Source organism: Charadrius vociferus, unplaced genomic scaffold, assembly GCF_000708025.1.
Source record: "Charadrius vociferus isolate BGI_N301 unplaced genomic scaffold, ASM70802v2 scaffold32, whole genome shotgun sequence".
In the NCBI taxonomy this organism is placed as follows: Eukaryota; Metazoa; Chordata; class Aves; order Charadriiformes; family Charadriidae; genus Charadrius; species Charadrius vociferus.
The window spans coordinates 3,785,623-3,794,333 of record NW_009647856.1 but is presented as its reverse complement, the minus strand read 5'-3'; the positions used below and the strand labels follow the sequence as shown (position 1 = coordinate 3,794,333).

The 8,711-nt window shown below is 39.8% G+C and overlaps 1 protein-coding gene across 1 annotated transcript in view; it reads left to right on the top strand.

Moving 5' to 3' along the window:
* The window catches only part of SEMA3E (sema domain, immunoglobulin domain (Ig), short basic domain, secreted, (semaphorin) 3E), a 145,217-nt gene extending 136,776 nt beyond the window's left edge, over positions 1-8,441 (top strand). Inside the window, exons 15-17 of the mRNA XM_009882929.1 lie at positions 4,219-4,286; positions 5,838-5,977; positions 7,737-8,441. Coding sequence (XP_009881231.1) covers positions 4,219-4,286; positions 5,838-5,977; positions 7,737-8,189 — 661 coding nt within the window. The 3' untranslated portion in view covers positions 8,190-8,441. The remainder of the gene's footprint in view (positions 1-4,218; positions 4,287-5,837; positions 5,978-7,736) is intronic.
* Positions 8,442-8,711: the final 270 nt, after the last annotated feature.

Genomic DNA, 8,711 nt, shown 5'->3' with positions numbered 1-8,711 from the left:
TCTAAAAGAAGAAAATACTGTTGTTATCACCCTCCTTCTCTTAAGATAAACACTGCAGCAGTGGAGAAGGGATTTACACTCAATTGAATGTTCTTGAAGACCGCAAAACTTGTTTTATGTATAAGAGTTTGGGAAACAGACAGCAAGAGCTAATAATGTTGAGAGTGAAGGATGGCATTTGCTTTGTTCGCTTTAGCTCATAGCTGAAGCTCAGAGCATTTTAAACTTATGAACTTACACTAACTGTGTGATACACGGAGACGCAGGGAGAGCTACTCAGGACATGTGTATGGAAGTTGTTTTAAGTTCCCTCCCACTGGTACCGGGTGGAGAGCACTGCTGGAAAAGGCAGATCTCAGTAGACAACATGGAGTTTTCTGATACCAAGCGACCCTGAGCAGGCAATAACCCTGCTGTGGCTGCCCTGGGCTGCAGATACCAGTCATGCTATGTCCCAGAGCATACACATCTTGAGTTGGCCTTGTCTCAGGGCTCTAGATTTCTGCTTAAGCTGTACAGGGTAACACAAGCAATATGAGTATAATGGGCATTGGAGAGCACTTGTTCCCCCCGTTCCTCACAGCCCTCGCTTCATCAGGAGTCACGGAGCTGTGCCTTACAATACAGCACGCTACTGTTGGTTTTAATACCACCTCTGTGTGCTCAAATGTGGCCCTCACACAGTACATTTAGGTGGGCTTTTGACTTGTAAGAGCATCCCACCTAGTAAGAGGACAGCTAAGAGCTCTCTTTAATTTCAGTCTTACTGGTGAAGAGTTGAACCAAAGCAGGGATGTACTGTGTGCCCTCCCCACTTTGATTCAGATGATCTCTGCTTTAGATCCCAATGCCTCCATGGTATGAGAAGTGTTTAGAGAAACATGAAATAGAAACACTGTAAAGTAAAGCACGTAGAAAATACAGAGAGAACTGCAGCATAAATATAAAACACACTCTGCTTGACAGCTGGTACTAATTTGTTGAATTGTGAATGCCTATATTAAAATTCCTTGTAAAAGCATAGCCTGGAGAATTAACAGGTATAGGATTTAAATAAGGAGAGATAAAAACTGAGCCCCAAATCCCATATCTTGATGCTGGCGGTGCAGCCCACTACAATGTCATTGTCGTCACAGTTGTACGGCTCCTGCATACTGCAAATACTTAAGATGTCAGAAGGAAATTATATTGTGTTCAAATTCCATGAAGTGTACTTGGGAAAGCAGAGAGGTTCCAGGACTTAAAGAAATGCTTTAGTTCACTATTACCTCTGCAATCTGATTTAGGCAGGTTCAATTTTTATCTAAACAAGCACTAAATTCTACAAGTGAGATTCTTTGCTGTGCCAGCTCACCGTCTAGGCTGCAAAAGAGCTGAAGTAATTTAAAAATCTCTTTCAGCTTGGGTAGGTCTGTTACCCTATGATTCCTTAGCTAATTTTAAGAAGCTGACAGTTGCGCTTGCTCCTGCCTCCTCTCCCTCTCTGGCATCTTTCTCCATCACCCACTCCACCAGCAAACACACACACACACACTTCATCTCTCATGGTTAGCAAGGGAGCTCCAAACAGATGGGTTTTTTTCCAAAATCTATGGTTTTTTTCCCTGCAAAGCCTCCTGACCCTCCTTCGTGCCTGCGGCTGGGTGCCCAGTCTGGAGGGGGGTGGCGGACATGCAGTGACGGCGATCTCCCGCTAGGGGGCGCCACGGAGGGCGGCCGCGGGGCGGGGCAGTGGGCGGGGCTAAGGGGCTGACCGCCTTCCAGCTGGATCCCAGTGCTAACCCAAATGTCCCTCTGTTGTAACACGTGGTTGGGCAAAGCCAAACCCGGTCTACTGATTTACTTACGCAAACTGCAATGATGGCTTTTCTCCCTGAGGCTTTTCGACTTTGCCTCATCTATCCCTGGGAAAGAATAAAGAAACATGAGGATGAGGGTGATGGTGATGGTGATGATGATGATGATGATGATGGTGGCTGCATTGCTTTCCTGCAGATCATTTTTACTAAGTTCCTGAAAGCATATAGTTACAGACTGAAATCTAAATTAATGAAGTTCTAGATTGCAAAAGACACTTCCATATATTCAGTACATTTGCTAGTCATGGAAAATTGTTCCTGATAGTAGTTTATCTCAGGAATTGTCTGGTATTCTATTATTAATGGAATTCTGTGTGAAATTATTATTAAGAAAAAATAGCAAATACCAGGCTTATGTCAGTATTTGTGAAATAAGTTTATCTCCCAGCATCTCCCTCTCTTTCAGCTCCTCTCCCCATTTTTTCCTTTTCTTCAAGAAAAGTGGTAAGTGAAGGCAGAGGAAATGTGTCTTCCTCGGTCTTCACACTCACAACAGCAAAATTCCATCAAACAAACATTTCTTTTTCTTGAATGGTTCTAACAACTGGAGAAATATCCTATCTTACAGGACCAGGATTTTTTTAGCTCTGCAATAATCTTCGGGAACTGAAGAGGAAATAGTACACGTCTGCTAACTGTGCAGTTCCCGCTAGATAGGGCTGCTGGGCCTGACAGCAGCGGTGTTTTCTTCTTTGTTTTCTCTCAAGGCTAATGTCTATAGTATTTATTTATATTTGTGCAAGAGAATGTCTCTTCTGAGTAATCTGCACATACGGCTATGCAAAGTTGGTGGCAGCATTATTCAGCACTAACACTTTGCAGAGTTATCAGTAACCAGGGCTGCAGCATCTATACATTACGATGAGACCTCCCAGTGCCTGATAAAGCCCTGTTGCTATCTGAGAATCTCAGCTTCCATTTGACGACATGCGTGTATTTTCAGTGCTTCTGCCTAAAAGGCCTAATGTAGTCCCCACTGAATTTGCAGGTTCCCCTGAAACAACAATGCCAAAACATCGGCTCTGCTGCTCTGAATATCAGCAAAGGTTAAAGCTGTCCTGTTGGTCCAGCAGCACCACTGGATCAGAATTCCATATGGTGACAGAACTCAGAAAACAATCGCTGTCTACTGCCAGTTTAGAAATGTGATGAGTAACATCCATGGTCAAGACCTTTAACTAGTATAAATCTATATAGTTTCAATAAATTCAATTTGTGTCAAATAAAATTCTGCCTTATGTATTCACATAGTGCTAGAGAAAAGCATTATATGACTTTGCATTTACATGCAAATAATAACAAAACTGCTTGGCTTTGCTTGTTTCTATAGTGTATGATTTATACTGTACACATACCTGCTGTGTAAGATTTGCTGCATTGCATATTTCTGTTAACCTGCTATGTATGGCATTGGTAATACTGTGTAGATTGGCTCTTTATGCAAATTTAAGAGACGTATCCTTAATATAACTAAATTTCACGACATTGAAAATACTACATCTGGCAACATATGGCATTCCAAGAGGCTCTTTTGTTTCCCTAGTAAGCAATCTTAATATTATTTATCAGGATACTCAGAGCAAAAAATTGCCAAAGAAAAGCACAATTCTTCTGGGAATGCACCATACAATTACGATTTTCATTATTTTTCTGTAAATGTATATAAAAACTCCAAAGCCCAAAACTCACAACAATTTTTCTCTCAAAAGTAATTGAATTTTTTCCAGGTCGCAGCCCAGGGCTCCCAGGTTCTGACCACAGCTCTGCCACTAGCTCAATTTCTAGGCGTTGGCAAGTCATGAATGTGTCAGTTTCCCTATTGAGAAAAATGAGCTCAACAACTGTTTGCTACACAGATGTAATAACATAAAGTATTTGATCTGCGCTTTGGGATTCCCAAATGAAAAAAATAACATGAGAGCGAAGGATAAAAGAACATTCACATACATGGCAAACTGTTCTATACCAAAAAAAGAAAATTTCCTTGGCTTCCAGAGAGCGAGAACCCAAAGACAGGCTAAAGGTCCCTTTGACTCGTCCTAGCGCTGAATGTTGCCCAGTTGGTTCACAGGATTTTGGTTTAGTACCTATAACATTGGTGTAGTTGTGTATAAACTGGACATATAGTTGTGCCTCTTCCCTGGACAAGTCTGTTTCTTCTTTTCAGACATGCAATTTCCAACAGGTTGGGTGGAGAGAAAACACCGATGCATAAATGAGTACTTCTCACAACAGTGCTACGTTTTTAGGAATCAGGATTTAGCTCCTTATGTTTTTAATTAATGCCACTTTAGCATAAACCAAACAATTTGTAAGCCAAACATGTTATCTCAAACAATTCAATTTTTTTCCCCTCCAGACGTTTCCGCAGACAAGATGTTCGACACGGAAATGCAGCGCAGCAGTGCTTTGGCCAGCAGTTCATTGGTAATCTACTCACACATTTACAAATTGCTAGCAAATGCCTGGAGCAAAGAGCACAGACTTTGCCAAGAGTGTGAGCCAGACCATGATCTCACCTGAGGTTTTTTACTGGCTTATTCCTATAATAAGGAATTGTAATAAACTATGAGAGCCGTGGGGATGAGCCCATGTCATCCAGGTCTAAGAATGACTTTGTTTCGATGGTAGGTCAGGTTCATCCCATAGCGTTCATGTAGTCCTGCAGCCCTGTCATTCAGACAAGAGATGTGGCTAATGCAGCTCAAAGGCTTCCAACAGAAATGCAAGTGGAAAGATGGGGCAAGGATAAGAAACATCAGGGCTGCATCCTGAAATGTGTATGAAATACTGCCAGGACACTCAGCCAAAATTGAAGGAGCTCCATAGCACAGACATGGGCAATGACATGTCAGAACACAAATGTGTATTTATGATCATTACCAAGATTTGCGCTAAAAAAATTAGATTGTTGTGTCTAATGCTGTTGTCCAAACCTTGGGAAGTGAAGATTTCAAAGACCGAGGTTGGGAAAGGCAAAACAGAACAAAAGCAGTTGCCTGGACATCCTCAGTGTTTTGCCGGATAACACCCAATACATTTACAGAAGAAAAAAATCAAATAGAAAAGTTGTTTGGGTGTTTTGTTTTTTTTTTTCAGATAGATAGTCAGAGAAAAGGTATTTTAAATATTAAATATTAGATAGATATTTTACCAGAGAAAGCTTCATTAAAATTGGAGGCCATTGGAGGATATAGTAGATTTTGGAAAAGTATATTCCAATATGAAATACTAATTTCAAAGTAAATTTGAAATGCAACAGAGAAATCACAATGATATAAAATCCTGTATTTTTTAGGATATAAAACTGCTTCATCTCAAGAATCTTTCTTACTGCTCTGGAATAAAATGATTTAATTAATGAGGCAAGTGGTCTCCTCCAGCGTAACATCTAGCTTATCTTCCGTTTGTTGGATGGAAAAACAGAATTAAGTTTTGATTAATTTTATTCACCTTGTCTTTACTAGCACCTGAGCCAAAACTATACATTCATTTTACATGTGTATAACATGAACAAGTATAATATTTGTTAGGGTATTTACAGTTTTTACGAGTTTCATTCTGCAAAAGTCTATGTGCTCTCATTTTTATCCCTAAAAATATTTAATTATTTATTATATTTAAGCATGTATTGAATCCTCTAGTTTCACTGAGTGAAAATGAAATTGATGAACTGTTCATAAGAACCAGGCACAAGCAACTAGCAGTGTGAAAAGCTGAGATCTGTTTCTCTGTGTATAATCTTAACTGAATCATGGCACAGTTTGGTCCATTTATCTTATGGCCAGACCCTGTGAGAGTCTGAGATGATGGGAAGATTCATTCAGCAGGTCAGACCTCCACCAGACACTACTTTTCAGTTCACTATCTGGTTGGATCTGAATTGAACTTAACTCTGAAAATTAAATATACTCTGATACGGAGTGTAACAAGTAGTGGCTGTAACACATATTTTTAAAACATTTCTTTTCCTTCCAGGTGAAGTCCTGGAGAAGACTGAGGAGCGACTTGTTTATGGAATAGAGTACAACAGCACCCTTCTGGAGTGCACCCCTCGGACCTTACAAGCAAAAGTAATATGGTTTGTCCAGCGAGCGCATGAAGCTAAGAAGGAAGAGGTAAATATTCTTAGAGCCTAAACTTTTAACTAAAAAAGCCCGTGCTTAGAAATTTTACATCTTCACAGAAAGGCCTGTCAGCAGTTGCTGAAATGTACATGGATGTAAGGGAAAATCATAATGTTCATCTGCTCTCTTGAATTAATAGACCTAAGAATTTCATCTGGTGTTTGTATTCAGCATCTTGAACACAGATGTTAGAAATGTAGTGAAACTTGATTTAAGATCTTAAACCAAAAGAAAATCCAACACTTCTTTTGGTATGTCATTGCAGAGGTGAAATGTGTACATATTACTCCCAATGTTAGTCTAGTTTAACATCTATTCATTCTTTATTTCATGACAGAACCTTCTGAAAATGTGTATTGGTGGATTCTCTGCTTCTTATACATATATTTCCCTGTTATGAAAGTGCTTCATAAGTGTTACTAGATTTATTCCTCAATACCTCATACTTCTCTGATACATATCCCTGTAGCTATCACCACTTAGTACGTGGAAGGACATAGGTAGAAAAGCCTCAGACCACCAAAGGATAAGGACGGTTGCCTTACTGCCTAGCAACCAGGTTCTACTGCAGATGTGAGACCCCAGCTCAGCCATAGGCATCTGGAGATCTCTGGAGTGGGGCTCATCTGACAGTAAGTGTGGACATTTATAATACAGAGATCAACCTGGAAGCTAGGTGATGTAGGCTGCCTTTGAAGGCAGACTAGATGGTGTAGCAGTTATAGCCAGTGGTATCACCTCATGCTTAACTAGACAGCTTAATTTGATCAGGTAAAAAATGACTAGTAAACCAATGAATAAAAAAAACAACCAAGGATGCCACACTCTGCTTTAAATATCTAAAATTAAACAAGATGAATGGCATCCCCACTTCAGGCACATTTTGCCTGAAGTTTTGTCCAAGTTCCAGATTTCTACATGGATTATCACACTTGCTATTTCCTCATGTATTTAGCTGGAAGATCCCTATCTATACATAATCTTTCTTACAATATAACTATTAATCACGTATTTAACAAAAGCTAATGAACTGTGAGGGAGGGAGGACGCCCTATTATATGCACATCCCATTAGATACAGTAGCTCAGATACTGGATGCCAGGAGTGTAAATTTGATGAGACTCTAACCTTCCAGTATGTCTTTATACTACTAGGATGAATTTATTTTAATGTTTCCTCCTGAAAGTTATTTCATTTTCATTATATAGTCAATAGAAAAAGACAATTACAAGCAGAGAGAAGTAGAATAGTATCATCATAGAATCACAGAATGGTTTGGGTTGAACCTTCAAAGATCATTTAGTCCAACACCTCTGCCATGGGCAGAGACATCTTTCACTACATCAGGTTGCTCAAAGTTCCATCCAACCTGACCTTGAACACTTCCAGTGATGGGACAGACACAACTTGTCTTGAAAACCCGTTCCAGTGTCTTACCACACTCAGCGTAAAACATTTCTTCCTAACATCCAATCAAAATCTACCCTCTTTCAGTTTAAAATCATTATCCCTTGTCTTATCACTACAGGCCCTGGTAAAAAGTCTCTCCATCTTTCTTATAGGCCCCCTTTATATATTGAAAGGCTGCAATAAGGTCTCCCTGGAGCCTTCTTTTCTCCAGGCTGAACAATCACAGCTCTCAGCCTTTTTTTCACAGGAGAGATGTTCCAGCCTTCTGACTATTTTCATGCACTGATTTAATGTAATAGTAAAGGCCTGTGCTCTATAACTGCATCAATTTGGTTTTTAGGTGAAGACAGATGAAAGAATAATCAAAATGGACCTTGGCCTCTTATTCCTGAAGCTGCATCGGCTGGATGCAGGGACCTATTTTTGTCAGACGGTGGAACACAGCATTGTTCACACTGTCAGGAAAATCACCTTGGAAATAGTTGAGGAAGAACGTGTAGATGAAATGTTCAATAAGGACTATGAAGAGGAGATACCTCACAAAATGCCATGCCCAATGCAGAGCAGTATACCTCAGGCGTCAAAGCCATGGTACAAGGAATTTCTTCAACTAATAGGTTATAGCAACTTCCAGAGGGTGGAGGAATACTGTGAAAAAGTGTGGTGTACAGATAAGAAGAGAAAAAAGCTGAAAATGTCTCCATCCAAGTGGAAATATGCCAACCCTCAGGAGAAGAAGGCAAGGATCAGGCCAGAGCATTACCGCTTGCCCAGGAACATAGCTGACTCTTGATGGACAAAAATCCGTCTACCATTTCTGGTTGAAATTTTATTTGGACTTGAGTAAGAGGGAGAAGTCAGTCTTGGTTTTGGTAAATGATACAGGTTTATATATATAAAATATCGGGACTGAAAACAAAAATGTTATGGTAAATTATACTGTACACTCATGATGACTGTTTAGAAGCATTTTAAACAAAATCTTCTTTACTATCTGTTTCTAAGTAGGTCAATGCAATCAGAGTTTTGCATTAGGGAGGACGTGACAATCTTCAGACTTTGAGTGCTTGAATCAGTTTCCTGTGCGGACCATGCTTGCGCTGTATATTGTTGCATATGATGGCATATTTAAGCAAAGTCAAGTAGCTAAGCATTCACAAGCAGATGAAAAATGTAACACGTATCTTTTCTTCGTTTCACAAATTTCTCATGCTTCTGAAAGCTGCACGTCTTAAGATCTTTTGATTGTGACCTGTCTGAGTTTATCCCTGAGAACAATGAGTTGTGTTGATACAGTGTACTGCTATTTATAAAG